General features: G+C 42.9%; 1 protein-coding gene across 1 annotated transcript; it reads left to right on the top strand.

The window, feature by feature from the left end:
• Nucleotides 1-253: 253 nt before the first annotated feature.
• Nucleotides 254-18,743, top strand: RSAD2 (radical S-adenosyl methionine domain containing 2). Its single transcript, XM_004436445.3, has 6 exons — nucleotides 254-602; nucleotides 6,680-6,841; nucleotides 10,564-10,793; nucleotides 13,897-14,046; nucleotides 15,374-15,406; nucleotides 17,109-18,743. Exons 1-6 carry the CDS (start codon nucleotides 254-256, stop codon nucleotides 17,271-17,273), a joined length of 1,089 nt encoding a protein of 362 aa, XP_004436502.1. The 3' UTR covers nucleotides 17,274-18,743.
• The last annotated feature ends 807 nt before the right edge of the window (nucleotides 18,744-19,550 follow it).

Genomic DNA, 19,550 nt, shown 5'->3' with positions numbered 1-19,550 from the left:
ATCCACATTCAGTTGGAAAGCTATCCTTTATACCATGGACAGAGGCGAGCACTGAAGCAGATGCTGGCCCTAATCTGGCGCCTTCTGTCTTGGCCCTGTTCCAACTTTCATTTTCACGAAAATGAAGATGGAAACTTAAACTCAGCTGAGAATTAGTCAAAGAAGGTGTGTTCCTCCTCCTCATGTGACGGGTTGCTCAGGAGCATATAAAGTGCGTCTCTGAGCTGCGGGCAGCCTCAGGGCGCCTGGCACCATGTGGATGCTCGTGCCCATCGCTTTTGCTGGGAAGCTGCTGAGTGCTTTCAGGATGCAGCTGAGCTATCTGTGGAGCAGTCTGGTGCCCCTGCTCCCCAGCCTCAGGGCAGCATTCCAGCTGGCAGGGACTCAGAGGGGACGGCAGCAGCAGGGCAGGAAAGAAGCGGTGGAGACAAGAAGGGAAGAGGAAGAGGGCATCGACCAGCCCACCACCCCGCTCAGCGTCAACTACCACTTCACCCGCCAGTGCAACTACAAGTGCGGCTTCTGCTTCCACACGGCCAAAACGTCCTTCGTGCTGCCCCTCGAGGAGGCCAAGCGAGGACTGCTGCTGCTTAAGGAAGCCGGTGAGTCCCCAGTCCCAGCAAGAGATCAGGGTGCTCTGCCACTGGGTGGTGGGCTAAGGGGAGAGGAGCTGGGGCGCTCACTGGCTGGAGAGAAACTCTCCTTTAGTCCTCTCCCCTTGCACAGTGAGGACGCCATCCTGTGAGAGAACGCTAAAGGGAATTTGGGGATGGGCGCCTAAGCCTCCCTAAGCCACAGAGTGCGCTGGCATGGTGGGGAAGTGGAACAAACCCACCTCCTGCCGCTTCTAAGTGAGCAGAAGTCTGTGCAAATGCCAGGCTCCCAGTCCATCTAGAGTTTGGAAGGAGGCAAGTTTGTCCAAAGCACTAATGGATTGGAGTTTTTCAGAAACAGTTCATAAGGAAGGTTGAAAACAAACACAAAAACTTTGACTTAAGAACTGCAATCTTTGAGTCTTTTATTTGGGATTATTTATGTTTTGCTCTTAATATGAAACTTGGAAGATATGTACAATGCAAATATAGCAATGACCTTGCTCTCGAGATTTGCCTGCTCAGCTTTACTGCACTAGTCATACGCAGGCGTCTCAGAGAGAGCTCAGCATGTCCAATTAGAAGGCGACATCCTCCACTCCAGATCTGTTCTCCCTCACTCCTTGTCTTCCTGTCTTTCCTAGAGCACCTCCTAAGCTAGCAACTTCAGCAACACCGCCAACTTTTTTCTCAAAGTATTTAACTTTTGTACAGAATTGTAATATGCGGGCACAAAGTTGCACACATCCTGAGGGTACAGCTCAGTGTATTCTACAAAGTAACCACACAGGTAAACAGCATGCATATCTAGAAAGAAAACATCACAGTGCCCAGAAGTGGGCCCCTTTCCGGCCACTGCCCTCCTCGCAAGGGTAAACACGAGCTTGTCTTCTAACACACAGATGAGTTTTGCCTGATTTTGTACTTTATGTAATGAAATCACAGAGTTTGCACTTTGTTGGATCTGACTTATTTTGCTCCCCATTACGCCTGCTCAGTCATCCACAGCTGATCCAAGTGCAGACCTACCTCGCCGCTGTTCCCAGGGTGGTCTAGCCTGGGGTCCCGCCATTTCTCCCAGGGACTGCTGCACTTCATCTCATTGTCTCAGCTGTCCCGACTGAAAGCACGTTATCGTACTAAAAGATATTTTTGATGCTTTTGCTCCCCACTTAACTCTCCTGCATGGCTTCCAAGCCCAAACTCGTCAGCAGAGACTTCAAGGCCCTCGGCCCTCGGCAAGCTCAGTGTTTCCGTCAGCGTCCTCCACCCCAATGTCTTAAGTGCCCTGTACTGTGGGAACATCCTGTTATACTCGTTCTCCTCCAACACCTGCATCCTCAAGCCTGTGATGGTGCTGTTCTCTCTTCCTGGAATGCCGGTCACCCCAATCCCTGTTGGTGAGCTTTCAATGCTCCTCTGGATTACTCCTGGTCGTCTTCAGGCAGAATTAATACTCCCTTTCGTTTGTGATCCCATGACACTGGTTACAAATGCATATTAGAGCACTTTTTAAACTGTACTCCTATGTTTTTTGGGGTTTTTTTTTGTTTTCTCTTTGGCTGAGGGAGATTGGCCCTGAGCCAACATCTGTGCCACTCTTCCTCTATTTTGTATGTGGGTCACCGCCATAGTATGACTTAATGAGTGGTGTAGGTCTGCGCTAGGGATCCGAGCCCGCAAACCTGGGCCACTGAAACTGAGTACACCCGACTCAACCCCTACACCACTGGGCTGGCCCTTTGTTGTTTTGTTTTTAATGTCTGGGCCACCAAGGGGTTTGAGTTCCAAGGTCGAATCTTAGCATTCTGTGTATTTTTGTGCCTAGAAAAATATATAGAATGTAATAGGGGCCTAATAAATGTTTTGGATGGGCGAATCAATGCATGAGTGAACAAATGAGCAGAGGTCTGGTGTCGTGGAAAGAACTTAGACTCCTGACTCACAAGGCCAGAGTTTGCATTCTTGCTGCACCACTTACGAGATTTGTCAAGACATTTAACTTTTCTGAATATCAGTTTAATAACCATTGAAATGTAGATAATAACGATAACCCATATGCCCACCTCAAAAAGTTGTTACAAGGCACAAATAAGTGAATGCTTATGTATTTTTTTATGGATTATAAACTATTGTAGTTATAATTAATACTTTTATATAATGACTACTCAGTTTTAAATAAATAAAACCAAAGTTAATTAAAATTGTTAGTGTATAGTATGGGTTATGTGTCCTGTAAGTGAGATTTCTGACTCATAGAGGAAAATCTATTTTGGTGATGATTAAAACTTGAAACATATTAAAATTTAAATGAAAATGTTTCATTTAAATGAGTATTATATTTAAAATTAAAATTTACCACTCTGGCTGAAGATGCTTCTAAAATATATTATTTACTTCTCTGGCTTTTAAACAGAGAAGACTGAATAGAATTGAACTGTTGTGAGCATCAGGTATTGATCTGTGCTGTAATATGATCGCTCTTGTACGTTGACACCATTGTGAATTAATTGTTCCTTGTCCGAGATCTTAACTACGGCTCAACATCCTGTTCCTTCAGTTTTCTCGTTCTTTTGTCCCCTCTAAACCTGCTCCTCAAACTCATCAAGGGCTGTGCCACTGACCAATACGCTGTCTCGCTTTCTCCAGTTTATCTGTCCCTATTTAACCACACTTTTAGGGAATAATGTTTTTATTGGATTATAATGATAGTCACAGAAGCAGCCTCCTAGCATGTTAGCTTATACATAGTGAGGTGATATGATGTATTAGTGTCCAATTGTAGACACATCTGAGAGTCAAAGGGGATTCTAAAAGGAACAGATATGTGATTTGGTCGACCGTAAACCAGACTGTTCTGGGCGAGCCGGGATGGACGGCGACCCTACTTAGGAAGATCAAAGGCTATGAAGCATGGGCAGACAGTCTAGCTCAACTTTTCTCTAGACTCAGGATCTTGGGTAAATCATAGAACCTTTCTGGAGCTCAATTCCTGCAACTACAGAGCAGGATAATAATTTCTTCCTCACTAGATTATTTTAAGGATTAAGCGAGTGTTTTAACCATGTTAGCTTGGGTGAGGTATAGGGAGGCCAGATGCAGATCAAGAGAGAGAAATTGGGAAGAGCTTTACAGTTTTGTTACTCACAGTTTCTTGGAGAGGACACAATTTGCCACCCAGGGCCCAGGGGGTGTACTGGGGCCAGCCGCCAGGCAGAGGGAGATGGGGGAACAGTGGACAAGAGCCTTTCTTGTGATTTCTGCCAGAAGGAACAGACACGGTAGGCCCAGCCGGCCTAGCATGGGCTAGCTGGAATAATTTCAGTGGGCTCTGGGCATAGTGCTGTCTCTGGTTGTCTGGGACCTGGCCCTGTAGGGCAGTGTATAGCGGCCCAGTGTGAAAGCCCAGTAGAGGAAGCGCTGGGGGTGTTGACTTAAATGGCTGCTCAAGAAGAACTAACCAGCCTCTAGCCAGGGCATCGAAACTGGGTCAAGACAGCATTTTAAAAACTATACCACTGTGCGATTGCACAAGTTAAATTGCCAAGCACAGTATTTGGTACTTAGTAGGTACAAAGTCTGTTGAATGGATAGATTAACAACGTTCTCAGGGAACTTGGTAAGTACATTGTGCTACTTGTGCCTTAGTAAGTTCGCTGGACCTCTCTGCTCTTCTCGTCAGTGTTTCTAATTATTTCCTTCCTGTGACCAAGTCTGTGCTGGTCTTACTGGGCCTGATGCTTCCCCCTTGGATCTCTGATTCTCACATCTGCTTTTATTTCTGTGATTTGTTGTGCCCTCTTCCCTCTTCTCCCCATGTTCTGAACCAGCAGTGGCTTGTCTCTAATCTGAACATGCTGGCTTATATCTGTGCTCTGAGCACCATCAAAATTCTGTGAAGTGGGCATTTAAAACTTCATTTAATGGAACAAGCTGCTTACTGCTTAAGGGTTCATTCTGGAAATGACCCACTATGATATGGACCACTAGCAGAGAGCATCTACTAAAGACTCAGTGAACTGAGTAGTACTGAATTGAATTTAAAATGAACTCCACTGTGACAATATCACTGTATAAAAATCTGAATTTCAAAATACTCTTGGCCTTCTAGTTAATCATGACATGTTTCTCTCCATTCCCTCCAATCTTTCCTCCACTCCCCTAAAATTACAGAAAAATAATTGAAAGGGGAATAAACCCACAGAGAAATCAACACGGAGCTGTTATCTGATGTATGCACCTGGGCAGCTTCAACGTGTGTGTGCAGGGGAAGGGCTGCGGGAAGCTCACCAGCCTGCCCCATGGAAGGCAGGAAGTCTCAGACGTTGGCACATCGTGTCATGACAAGGAAGACAGTGGGTAAGAAGTGAGGGTGAGGCAGAAAGGAGGCAACAGCCTGGAGGCAGACCTGCAGCTCTCCCCACCATGGTCAGACAAGGCCCCTCCCAGTTCCTGCAGATGACAGAAGGTTCATTTTCTGAAAGATCAGGACCCCAAGGGGATCTGAGGCCCCAAGGACCTCAGGGGCATCTGAGCAGGGAGGAGGAGGAGGAGAGCACCACACTGAATATACAGGGCTAAGTGCAAGCCAGCCTGTTGGACACTTCTGCGGGGCAGGCAGCCGGCACTTAAGGCATATGAGGAGAGGTAAGAGTCTTCTCCGGGAAACAAAATGGCCCGGAGGAAAGACCAAGGACACTGGCATTTGGAGCGTTATCTAGTGAATAAACAATTTCCCCTCTTTATCACTCTGTGGTGGAACTGTCCCTTTGAGCAGTCCCTCCCTTAGTCACAGAAATTCCATTCAGCTCTTTTGGGCCTCACTCAAGTATGAATGGACAAATAAAACACCAGAATAAAAGGCAAACAAAACAAACAGAGAGAAAACAGAAAGAAGACCAAAACTTCAAAAAACCTATAATTAGTAATTCCAGAGAGATGACAGAAAGAATTACATATATGAAATAAGAACACAATGCTAAGAAAAGGAATAGTCAGAATATAGGAGAGTTTGGAGAACTAAAAATGGGATTTCTAAAGTTAAAATTTTACTAGAAAGACTAAAAGATAGTCTTAGAAAAACAGGACAACAGGAACAGAAGAGACAAGAGGAAGGAAAACAGTGGTTTAATCCAGAAGCTCCAACATGCCAGTGAGAGAATTTCCAGAAAGAGAAAAGTAAATCTGAGAAGAGGTGGAAATTATCAAACAAGTGAGGTAGAAAAACTTCTCGTAAGATAGAGAGCTGTGTTTTTGGATGGAGGTTCTTCCAAGTGGCCAGAGCAATGAATAGAGACAGAGTCCATGAAGGCACATCATCCTAAAATTTCAGAACATTGGAAAGAAAGTGTCTGGAAGGGCAAAAGCCATGTACTTATAAAAGATCATAAATAAGAGACAGAGCAGACATCTGAACAATAGTACTAAAACCTAGAAGACAATAAGTAATGCCCTGAAAATTCTGAGTGAGAAGTGATTTCACCCAGAATAGTATACCTGGCCACACTTGATCACAAGTGTATTTGGAAACACAAAAGTCCTCACTTTAATTCATATTTTACATTTTTCCAGGAAAGCGCTAAAAGAATTTTTCAAAATAAGGGAGTAAACCGAGAGAGGAAGATGCAGATTCCAAGGCAGGAGGCATCCAGTCCACGGGGGGAAGGGCAATCCCAGAGTGATGAGGAATGATGTCCGGGGGGCTAAGAGCCCCGAGAACAACCAGTCTCCATGGGCGGCAAGTGGTGTTCTGTTTGCAAATCTGTGGGCTGCTGCATGGCACCCTTTGGCTTCTAAGCAATTCTGTCGTCGGTGTAACTAATTCCTAAGTTGAAGTGCATCTATTTTAAAATAGGGGAAAAAACACAACTTCAGGTGATATTTCTTCCTGGTTAGGCCCTGGATTATATACATGCTTATTCAGACAACATGAGGTTGAAAGGGAGCCAGGGTTAGAGGAGGGAGGACAGTGAGGAGTTATTTCATTTCTGTTCCATTGAGAAAGTATTACTTTTGCCATTAAAATAATAATGGATGTTGGTGAAGTGTAAAAATAGAAGGAAAAATTCACGTTTCCTCTCTCTCAGGTATGGAGAAGATAAACTTTTCAGGCGGAGAGCCATTTCTCCATGACCGGGGCGAATACCTAGGCAAGCTGGTGAAGTTCTGCAAGGACGAGCTGCAGCTGCCAAGCGTGAGCATCGTGAGCAACGGGAGCCTGATCCGGGAGAGGTGGTTCAAGAGCTACGGTGAGCTTGCTGTGTGACGCTGTAGTGGTTGCTGCTATTGTTGTTGGTTACTGTATTTCCTTCCATCCTGGGCTTTAGGCCGGGCCTGCTGGGGACCGGAAGAGAGGAAAAAGCAATCTTGCTTACTCTAATATCTGCTCAAGCTGTGCATGGAGTTATGGCAATTTCAGTTTGGTAGGGCTCTAAATAAACAAGTCTAGCAAGACGCATAACAGAAAAGATTAGTAACCATATCTCTTCTGTACATTTCAATTTAGCAAGTATTAAGACCTATGGCTTTAGCTTAACCACTTGCAAGGAAAATTGACGCAGTTGACAGTCTTGTAAGCCCTGACATTGTTGTTTGTTTGCTATTAATGTTTAATTTCAAAAATATTTACATAACTATTTTTTATTAGTCTCATGTATAAATTAAGCGATTGGACTAAAACAGTCGTTCTCACCTTTGGCTGCATATTTGGCTGTTTAGGAACTGTAAATAAAACATCTGTTGGGACTGGAGCCCATACTAATTATGTCAGAACCCCCCCTTGTGGGGACAAGCCAATTTAGGGGGGGGCTTCAAGGGATTCCACTGTGTGTGCAACCAGGATTATGAACCACTGATCGTAAGATTACAGCTAAGTGTTACATGGATGTAATATGTGCTCTAAGGAACTTAGGAAGCACTTGAAAATGTTAGTTATTAATACTGCTACCATTGTAGGAGACAGAGCCTAACTCTTAGAGTACAAGTTTCTGTTACTTTGTATGAGCTGTTTGAACCTTGAAATCATTCAAAAGGTAGTTGCATTTGTGATCTGTTGGGGATGTTCGCAGGAAATCTCTGACCAAATACCCCTTCTGAGATGGTGAGGAAATGGACGTGGGAGGGCGAGGAGGTTGTGGATGTGGGTAGGATAGCCCATATGGTGAAGGTTAAGCAGGAAGAGAGGATTCACAAGTTTCAGGTAAAGGTAAATCAGGAAAGACAAGACAATGGATTAAAACCAAAACAGCCATGAAGGGAGTCACTTAGTGAAACAGGGATCAGAAGTTCTAGAGTAAGCTTTGGAAACCACTTTTAGAGAGACAAGAAAGGTTTAGGGAGCCGTGTGAGCAGACAATAGTCGGTCAGCTTTGCTGGGTGTGTACCTGGGCAATGCTCTCCCTCCAAGATCACTGCAAATGCTTGTCAGTGTGGTGTGAAGAGTAGTGGCCAGGAGGGTCCCTGCCCTTCAGGGTCAGAGGCTCAAATGCTTGTATGGGGGAGGTAGTGTCATTAGTGAATTTGGAAGTGCGTGAGAAAAACCAGCTTTGGTGGGAGAGAGACAGTAAGAAAGTGTGAACACTGTGAAGAATTGGAAGCATCATGCGCTATTCATAGTGGACAAGTAGACAGTCAATTATGAGCTTCCATTGATTTCTGTACTATATAGGAGTTTAGGATAGGGTTGCCACATCCTCAAATTATCAAATACACATCAGAAATCTACATTTTCTGGTAAATCTCAATTTGAAATATTTTTAGATGTCGTGTTTATGTATACCCACGTGAAAGGACCAGGGATGGGTCTGTGTGCTTGAGGGGATGCACAGAGCTGTTTCAGAGCTCCCACTACCACTCTAAAAGGAGTGGTAGGAGTTCTCAGAGAGTTCTAGGAGAACTCACTTAATAGCCAGTTATACTCATGGCTGAGGTTTATTAGAGCAAAAGCTACAGAGCGGAAACAGCAGAAAAAAGACATGCATCACCAGAGTCTAGAGAGGCCAGACAAGCTTCTGAGTCCTTCCCCATCCAGGGACGCACAAGGTGTGCTTTCTCTCCAGCAGTGAATGACAGGGACATGTTTGGAATGTCTTGGCCCAGGAGAGCTCATTTGAGTCTTAGAGTCTGAGGCTTTCATGCAGGGCTGGTCCCCTAGGCAAATACTGCTATGCAACCAGCCATGGCAACTGAAACTCAGGGCCCTCAACAGTGAAACCAGGTGCACCATGAACCCTGCTGAACAATCCTGGCAACTCTTGACAAGTTGATTTTACACGCCCCACTGCTCCAGGCATACACATATCATCCATCAGTGACATACATAACCTTCTGGCAGCCATACCTGCAGGGGTTGGCCAGGATTCCATCATGGTTCCAGGCTCTCCTGGAGACATACAGGGACTGAGCAAACAGATCTGCTCTGTGAACTCTTTCTGCACAATGGCTTTGATAAGAAACTCTTAGAGCAGGAGGAGGGGATATCATAGTAACACAGCAAAAGCTGGAGAGGTGCTAGAAAAAGCAATCGACTTAGAGCTTCTCGGCTGGCTTGGAATCAACTAGGTAAGGCATTAACATAACTGATGGGTCTCTATTTTTGGGTTTTGAACTTCCTATTTGGTTTGGTTGGAGACTACTTGTTCAGTTAGTTGCCTTTTCCCAATATGATATGCCATTAGGAATTTATTCGAGATCAATTTTTAGGATATTCTGGTTGTTTTAAATAATGGCCAATTTCCCTATTCTGGCTTCAGTTTGTGCTAGATGCTTTGGGCCTATAAAATAAGTAAAAGACAAGTGCCCTTGGAGAGCCTAGAGTCTAGTTAGGAAGATGGGATACCAAGGATGTATGATTAGGTAACAGATTGTAACTCACCCTAAGTCATTGTTCACAGTTCGGGACCATCAATTACTTTCATCTTTCTGCAATTTTGGGGGGGAAGTGGAGGCTATACATATGGATACCATCAAATTAGCCCCTACATTGAAGTCAAAATTACTCTCCAATTATAAAATTAAAGAACAATTGCTTAAAGAGTTTTTGGAACCCCAGTTTCTATAATTTGAGAGTAGTTTTAAGAATTGACTTTGCAGTCAATGCTGCATAGTTACTATAACTAGGAAAACTCAAACGTAATCACCTGCGAGGACTTGGCCTGTGAATGACTGGGCGACAGAGAGTGCCTGTGCCTGACAGACAGATGGATAGTGGGGAGCAACAGACGAAGTTAAAGGAGTGGAAAGAAAAGCAGAGGAGAAAGTAATGTTACAGAAACCGATGGGAGAGAGACCGAAATGAAGATAATTCTCCCCAATGTTTACTGTGCTCCAGATTCAACCCACTGTCCCGTCTCTTAATATGTTGCGTTGCAGGGGAGGTGGTTTACACTCTGCCTCCTCCACTGAACTCCCCTTCATCTTGGCTTTCTCAGCATCTACTACGGTTGTGGTTGACATATCCTAGGATCTCTATAAATCTTTAGATGATGAATCAAATATACAAAACAAGTCAAGAAGAAGCGAAAGATCTTGGCAGAAATATTAGTGTTCTTCTACCGAGCAAGTTTACTTATGTGATGAGAAAAAGAGAAGTAAATCTGTAAATGCTCCTAGATATGTCTGGAGGTGCCAAAAGGTCTACTTGCTTCAGAAGTTACATAATTCGGATGCAGGAATTAATGAAAAACCTCATTTAAATATATTGATGAATGTTCACACATACACGTGCAGAGTTTTAGAACAGTCAAATGTATCTCCATCGTCTCATTATGTGTATATATATATTTTCAAGATTATTTTACACAAGTACCAAGTATAGTTCACATTTCAGTGAGTTTTGTGGGTATGAGGAAAAGTGTCTTTTAAAACATTGAAACAGATACAAGCAAGATATGTTCTCTCGTAAAGAGAGAGAAATGGCCTACAGGGCTTGGTCCTTGAATGGAAAAGCTTAAAGGTGATCATTTTCCCTCAGGTGAATATTTGGACATTCTCGCCATCTCCTGTGACAGCTTTGACGAGCAAGTCAATGTCCTCATTGGCCGTGGTCAAGGAAAGAAGAACCACGTGGAAAACCTTCAAAAACTGAGGAGGTGGTGTAGGGATTACAGAGTGGCCTTCAAGATAAACTCTGTCATTAATCGATTCAACGTGGAAGAGGATATGAACGAACAGATTAAAGCACTGAACCCCCTCCGCTGGAAGGTAAGTACATGGCGCTGCGTATGCTAATTATAATTAAGAACACTTGCAGGAGAGACTTGCCTCAGTGACACTGAAAATGACCAGGGTACAGAGAACTCGACCTACTGAGCCAGCCGGGAGACCTGGTCCTTGGTCCTTCTTTCCGCTCCGTTACACATTAAACTACTGACGTTCTGTTGGGCTCAGTTTCCCCTTCTGAAAACTGGAACTGATTCGCTTCTGGAATATTGAGAGGATAATGATCAAAAGATATACCAAGTATATGAAGATGTTCTGAAGAATATGTCCATAGAAAGCCCAACTTGTATGTATTTATTAATATAATAAGACTGGATGTCTTCTTAAAACTCTTGGCTTATTTATAAGTGGATATATGTTCTTCATAAATTCTGATGTTAATAAATGTTTCATTGACTTATTAGAAGATATTGGGGGCAAAGCCATCCCAAGTTGTAGCAAAATTCATTCCCTGAGACTTGTGCTTTAGGACCGGCCCCACGATCAGCCACCAAAAAATCTAAAGTTCAAATACATGCAGGCCGATGCAAGGTATATGTATAGCACCCACAATGTGCAGATGCTTTTAATTCTTATAAATAAGTTTTCTTCCCTCGGCTGTTCTTCAGAATCAACTCGGGCGACTGTTTGAAAAGCAGCTTCTGGGACCTCATCCCTACCCACGGTCTGAAACAGGATCCTGGGGGGGAAGACATTAGCAAGAGGGCTTACATGAATAAATATTTTTAACAAGCTGCCCTGAAGATTATATAGCTGTCCAAAATCTCTGCCTGGCCCCCAGAGTAGATGCAACTAAGTATAAGATGTAGAATTGAATTCTAATAAGGAAAAGACATGGGGAAACTCACATAATGTAAAGCTATATGTGCTAGGATAATATGGGAGGGTGAAACAATCAAAGACTCATTCTGCCGAAGTGCTAGGAAGGCTTCATGTAGGAGGTGGTATTTGGCTGTGCTCTGAAAGATGGGCAGGATTTCCACAGGTGAGGAAGGTCTGGGGAAGGAGGTCACCTCCAGATAAGAGGACACACTGCACAAAGAAAACTTTCAAAGCTGCCTGGGATGTGTTTTAAATCCCATGTCAGCGTTCAGAACAGGGTTAGGGAGATGGGGAAAGGGATTATTATGTTATTTTCCTGAGGTTATCCTGTAATATGTGGAAATGGGTTAGGGAAAGCTGCAACGTTACTTACTTCTTACATTTTTAAATTAGTATATTGAGCTTGAACTATGGTTACACATGTAAGTAAGCTGGAATATCAGCCACTCTCCCAGGCCTGGGGGGAACTGGAAACGAGCTAAAGAAAGAGAAGATCGGAGGAACAGAAGCTGTGATCCAATAGGGAGGGCCAGACCAAGGCCAGAGGGCTAAGCTCCAACTTCTTAGATTTTCTTTCTAGAACCACCTGCCAGGCACCACTCTCCTTTCCCTGCTCCCGCATCTCTGTTCCACTTCTTTTGCTATTAGTGTCTCCCTCATTATTCTCTTTTCAGCTTTTATACGTATATGTTTCCTCATGGCTTTGGTTTGCTCGTGGCTCCCTGTCGCTTCTCTAATACACAGCTTTTTTCTCCAGTCTGTCTACTTCTTCTCTGGCTTCCACTTGCCTGATTCACTCCAGAATTGCCTTTCAAAATCCTGACTTTTTTGGAGGGAGAGGATTAGCTGCTGCCTGTTTGGAAAACAGTTTTCTCATCACATCGTTGATGTCTGCAGGCTGCAAATTGATGTAAATGGAGGCCCCTGGGCCAAGTTCTCATGTGATCACTCATGTGGTTCAGAACCTGGTTTCCCAAGGCTGCATACCCCTGGGAGACCCTGGGCTTGCAGGTGCTGTCCACAGCACATCAGTGCTTAGCCACTCGGTATCTGTCAACAGGGGGGTTTGCTGTCATCTGTAGGCTTGCTCCAGTGGCAACAGAGTGGGCTCCACCTGACCCTCCCCATCTGGTCCCACCGCCCTCCCACTGCTCTCCTTCAAGCTCCTATGCTGTGATTTTCTCCCAAGAGGCCCTCCCACTCTAGCTGGCAGATTCTGGAACCAAAGCCACCAAGGAAAACACCCATGTGTATCTTCACTGTCTGATAACTCCAGTCAGCTTGGGATTCCAACCTGTGGGGAAGGCACCCCTCCCTGCCAGGCCTCTCCTCTCACCCTGTGCCTGGACTGGGGGTGAGTGCTGTGGGTGCAAGAAGAGTGACAGCCCCTCCCAAGAGGCTCGCAGCCCACTGAGTAAGACAGCCATGAAAGCAAATGGTGAAAGAACCATGTGACCAGGGTCAGCAGGGGCAGAGGTCAAAGAACTGGGGAGCACAGAAGAAGGGAATCCTGGGGGGATAAAGAGTGAGCAAGAAGGCAATATTTAGGGCATTTTAAAATTACTTCCAAGCTGACTAAAGTGTTGATTAAATGCTATGGAGGATCTCCCCTTACGTGAAAACCCCATAGACCTGGGCTCTGGGCTGGGTCTGTCTTTGATCAGCCACCGCCTATTGTCACCTTGAACAAGTCCCAGGGACTGAGTTTTTCCTTTTCAGATGATGGTATTCCTTATGATGGATTAATACCTTACACACATACATTTATTTATTTACTTAAAAGAATGTTGAAAAAGATTATTAATGGCTTTGGAAAACTGTCCTTATACATTAACTGAAAAACAGACATATTCTAGAGGCCTTAATTAGAATGTATTAAAAATCAGTGGAAACAATATTTTGAAAATACTTATTTCTTGGTTTGGGGATTACAAATGATTTGTTTATTTTCTTGATGCTTTCGTATAGTCCATATTTCCTTCAATGAACATTGTTATTTTGTAGTCTGAAAAATTAGATTATATGAATAGAGAAAACATAATCAAGACCAGTTTTTTGAAGTTTATATTTTAGGAATGTTTGTGCTTCCTAAATTTTAGGGTGAGCTCCTGCTTCCCCAGAGCAATGTCTTTCTAGAATGTTCCTTAGTTCGATGGATCTTCTTTGCTTAGGAGAGATGCAGCTTGGGGCAGGGGAAATGAGATTTGGGGTAAAAAAATGATGGAAAACTCTTTACAAAGCAAACACCACACTTGTCTTTCAGGTCTTCCAGTGCCTCATAATTGAGGGTGAGAACTCCGGAGAAGATGCTCTGAGAGAAGCAGAACGATTCCTTATTAGCGATGAAGAATTTGAAAGATTCTTAGACCGCCACAAAGAGGTGTCCTGTTTGGTGCCTGAGTCTAACCAGAAGGTTGTATAAAGCCAAAGTTGCTTTGTTCACCATCACACATTTAGATGATTCCAAAGAGAGAAATCTCTCGCCCAATGGCTCCATACAGTGTTATTTAGGGGGTTCAGCGTGGAGAGATGGAAGGAGGGCAGTCTCAGGGCCAAGGTCCAGATTAAACAATATTAGCCAAAGCGTGTCTACACTATGGAGCTTCCAGGTGTTACCAGTGGCAGAGTAAATTAGTGTGTTCTCAGAAGCTAAAGAAAAAAACACTTCCTTGATCAAATGTACATTGCTGCAGTGTTAAGGCCAGTTTCACATTTCACCCAGGAAGCTCCCAAGTTTGTGAATCAACAGGCTGGTCTGAGGTGGGCCCACAGTTCTGCACTTTCACAAGCTCCCAGGTGAGGCTGATGCTGCTGGCCCAGCTCCAGACGTTCGATAGCACGGTCTTGACCTGACGGTGCTCAGGAGTCGGGAAACCACGGCCCCACGGACAATTCCGGAATGCAAGCTAAGAATAGTTGGGAGAAAAGTCAAAACAAGAATAACATTCGTGACCAATGAAAATGATATGAAATTCAATTTTCAAGGTCCATAAATAAAGTGCCAGTAGAACACGGTCACATCTACTCTTTGAGTATTGTCTATGGTGGCTTTCAAGCTACGTCTGCAGGGACTATTAGTTGCAACAGACACCATATGGCCTACAAGGCTGAAAATATTTGCTATTAGGCCCTTCACAGAAAAAAGTTCGCTGACCCCTACCCATAGGGGTGAGTATAAAAGATATACCTACTATAGGAGTATAGGTACACCTTCTCTAGACCTACAGAAGGCACAACTAGTTACAAGTAGTGTAAGGAATGTTAAACTCCTCAGGTAAGCTCCCAGGAGATAGCCTTAAAGGGGCTCTGCTTTATACATGGAAAAAGGGAGAACTAGATGTATGGTGGACACGGCTACTGGGAATATTGAGTAACGAAGAATAGGGCTCTCCCACAGCTTCAGGAAATCGGGAAATTGGCCTGGAGATTTCAGTCAGAGAAGCTTTCAGGTGACCTCTGACCATTTCAGCATGGGGCAGAGAATCTGGCCTGCGTGAATCTGTTGGACTCTGAATGGACACAATCAGATGCCCCCAGAGATGTGTGTTAGGTGGGGATAGGGGCACTGGTGGATGGCTCACTTTGTAAGGGACATACCCAAAGACACTCAAGGGATATAAGAAACAGTGAATCCACAAGTAATAAAACACAAACACACCAACATTGTAAGACCAACAGTTCAGCATCCATATGGAAAAATACACTTGAAACTAAATTTGTTTTTAATTTCTCCTTTGCAGATGAAGGATTCCTATCTTATTCTGGATGAATATGTGAGTATTGCTAATGAATTATAAAATTATCACTTAAAATTAATTAAGCAGCAATGCTAGAGTTGAGTTATAATGAGCATAGCCATTTAGTCCATATTTGTTCTTAACTAGCATTTCATATTTTTATTGTCACTGATTGGCATTAATATTAGAGTCCTTACTTCACTGGGTCAAGTTCTGAGCTAAGCACTTGGGCAGGCATTAGCTGGAACCTGGTCCCTGTATGTGCACTAACCCCCAGGCGATGGTGTCTCCCTTGTGGCTATGGATCCATGGACATCAGGTTGAAGCTGACATTACACAAAACAGAGTCCTCTGTCATGCCATCTTGGGCTGGGGGTTCTCTGGCAATAGGGTATTGAGGGTACTTGACACTTCTCATGACATTTAATTTCTCACATACTGCCAGCTTGCCCTCTGACTGATACATCTTGGCTTTGGTAAGAAGAGGTTACAGTTCCACTCCAAAAGCCACCGATATTATCCCTGCCCCCACTGCCTTCCAAAGGAAAAGGAAAATCTGCCCTTCTTGAAATAGAAAACACATCCCTTTTTGCTTTCTCTTGTCTCTCTTTCTTTTCTTTTTTTTTTTTTTTTGGCTAGATAAACCTTTGCCAATATTTCTAGCACAGGACAAATAATTCCATTCAAAGACTTGTTTTTAAGAAATGAGCTCCAACAAGAACAATGGCTTCAATATTTAAATGGGATTTGGTGTTTTGAGAAATGCTTATTGTGATTTTGGTATTTTATTATTCTCAACTTAATCAATGATGCTTCACAGCCGTTTCATTTTTTTGTTGACGAGAGCCTTTTTTATGGAGCATAAGGGGAAAAGTAATCACACGAATGTTCAGTTTGAGAGGAAAGAGGTAGAGAGGAAAAGTCAAACGGAAGTTATTTTTGGAGTGTCATGATTGGCTGGAAATTTTGATCAATGCTCATCAACAAACTCTGGTCTCCACACAGTTGGAACAAATGTAGTGGAACTAAAATTTGCTTTGGGCAGTTTAAGAACATTTTGATTCAACAAGTATTAGCGGAGCTCCTACAAAATGCTCAGTGTCATGGCAGGTCACATGACGTGTGAGGACCTCATTCCCGCCTGTAAGGTGTTTAATGTAGGATAAAAACCAAGACACTTATCAGGGCATAGAAGACTCTTCTTGACCTGGCGCCAGCCTGCCTCTGTAGCTCCTTTCTTATCACTCTCTCTCTCCTCCTCTCTAAGGAAGTTTTATTAATACTTACACTTATATATTCACGTGCACACAGTTTTCATTCCATCAATGTCATCCACCCACAATTTCCCAAACACACCACACTCTTTCATGCCTCTGTGCTTTTATAATACTGTTCTCTCCAACTTACAATTTCAGACATAACTCAGACATCAGTATGATGTTTTGGAGGTCTTTCCTGATTAACCTCTCCTCCCCAGTGGAGAGACATACCCCTCCTGTGGACGTATATAACTCTGATTATCATGCACTTAATCAATCTAACATGTTTATGTCAGTTAATGTGAGTTAGTTGAGTAGAGAGATGGTGTCCAAGGAGTTCAGCATTCTCAGTATAGTATCTCAATAAACATTTGCTGAAATGATTGGATTATCAAAGTCATTTTGGATGAATCCTCAAAACTGAGTTTTACAGGATAAATTATACAGAAATATCCCAATTTCTGTCATGAATTTTCTAGATGCGCTTTCTGAACTGTAGAAATGGACGGAAGGATCCTTCCAAGTCCATCCTGGATGTTGGAGTAGAAGAAGCTATAAAATTCAGTGGATTTGATGAGAAGATGTTTCTAAAGAGAGGAGGAAAATACGTGTGGAGCAAGGCAGACCTGAAGCTGGACTGGTAACGCCGGAAGTGGAACCGGCCTTCAGCCCACCTGTGGGGACCTCTTACTCAGACTCAAAGTGTGGCCGCCACTGTCAGCAGTGCCTCCTGTTGGCATTTCTCAGTGGCCCCAAATCTGGTTTTTTATTGCACATGATATCTGATTATCTCTGGTCACTGAACACCTAAATAACTTGGATGACTGACTTCCACAGATAATGCAAAACCATTAACTTTAGTTAATTAGGTTATTTTGGATTTGATTTTTTGAGCAGTGTTTACTGTGACTCCTGTATTTTCATTTATTTTTCCAGTCCTTTCATTTGAGAGATTCAGTTCTTTTCTGCTAAATATCAGGATGCCAATTTTCACATCTAGAAAAATTACAAAATATCTCCCCCAATTATTTCTGCTTGTTGTAACCTCTTTCTTTTTCTGTCTTTTTACTATGCAATCTTGGACTTTTGACCCAGAAGTTTAGAAATAGTCAACAGATGTTTCAAAGGATAAGAAATGATAATCTTATCAGTCTTCAGTAAGCGCCTAGAAGGAACAGTCCATCTACCGATGCTCCACACAGCCCCTGCCCACGCTGACTATTCCATGAATGTTAGCTATCTCTCTTGCTCTCCGTTCTCTTCTAAGATTCTTAGTAAAACCAAGACACACTTTACATTTCACGATGAAGTTGACACGGGGTCAGTGCTTAGATTGCCGTGTGAAATTATTATACAAGCTACTAGAGTCTGTCAAGCACAAACATTTGAGTTCATTTGAGTAGATGGTTGGCCCCAAATCTCTGAAAAGTGACGGCTTGCTGGATTGGCATGAGCTATTCTGAAAAAGCACTGGGTGAGTGTAGGAAAGAATGTGATGAAGAGTCTAGAATGTACCTGGATTTTATGTAAATAAAGAAGTGGCACAATATAATATTTCTCAATTCACTCTGAATCACTTGAAATAAGGTGCAATCTAGGTCAGTATGAGAAGATCTGGGGCCTTCCTTTTCTAAGAAAGAGCTTGAAGGAAGATGTCACTTAAACTGGATCAGGGGACAGAATTCTCTCCTTGAGGAAATATCACATGCAGCTTGTTTATGTGACCTAGACAGTATCTCATTGCCTGGGGAACAATGATTTCCTATCATTGTTTCCAAAAAACAAAATCATGGAAAATTTTTTACCCAAGCAGAAAAAAGATAATTTTAATGCAGTTGCCATTCCTATGTCGCTCACTAGGTGGCATTTAAATGTTGCCTGATGCCGTTAACCCACCACGCAAAAATTTGGCTTCATCATCTATTTTCAAGACTTCGTGATTTTGAAAGGTTTGGTTTTTATGATTCTTTTCTCAGCAAAGACATTTCTACTTCAAATTTTAAGTCACTGTAATTCAAATGAAATATGTTTGTGTCCCATCTAAAATAGCATAAGTTGTCATATATTTTCCATTTTATTTTATTTTTCTAAGAGAAAAATGAACTAGAAAGTTTTTTCCTTATGGATTTTGATAGTATCTGAGCTATGATAATGTTAATATAATCAATATAAACATAAAACAATTTCGTTACTTAACACGAGTGCACTTTGCTGATCTTCCCTTTATTCAACAAGGGTAAGTGCAACAAAGAAAGATCACATATGTGGAAGCAACAGAGACACTGTCTGGTTTATAGTAGGTGCTCAATCATTATTCTTTGAAATAAATTCTGAATCTGAAGCCCAAATCGGCCCAAATCCCCTGAGTTAGAAAGAATTTCTCTTGAGCTGAGGGAAACTGTATGTCTCTTTTCCCAAAGGGAAATATAAAACAAAACAAAAAGCTGCACTTAAGAAATAAGCTATTGTAGGGCTAGCCCCGGCGGCTTGGTGGTGAAGTTCGGTGTGCTCCCCTTCAGTGGCCCAGGTTTGGCTCCTGGGCTTGGACCTACACCTCTCATCTGTCAGTGGCCACACTGTGGCGGCAGCCCACATTGAAAAAAAAAAGGAAGATTGGCAACAAATGTTAACTCAGGGAGAGTCTTCCTCAGCCAGGAAAAAAAAAAAAAAGAAAAGAAAGAAGCTATTGTAAATATAATTTCCTGTTGTTTTTGGACCACCACCCCCCTTCCTTATGCACTGTCAGGATTTGCAAAGCTTTGATGTTTAAAATATTCAGATGTTAATTTTTCTTAAAGGAGAGAAACAGGGACTTTTAGCATTAGAGTAAAATTCAAATATAAGGTTTTGCTTTTTTTTCAGTTTTAAATATGTGTCAGTTTTGTGAAACGTGTTCCTTTTTATTACAAAAGCAAAGGGTA

The sequence above is a fragment of the Ceratotherium simum genome, chromosome 11 (assembly GCF_057802395.1).
Source record: "Ceratotherium simum simum isolate JZ-2026a chromosome 11, ASM5780239v1, whole genome shotgun sequence".
NCBI lineage: Eukaryota > Metazoa > Chordata > Mammalia > Perissodactyla > Rhinocerotidae > Ceratotherium > Ceratotherium simum.
Note: the sequence above shows the minus strand (reverse complement) of the source record. Positions and strands in the feature narration are given on the sequence as shown.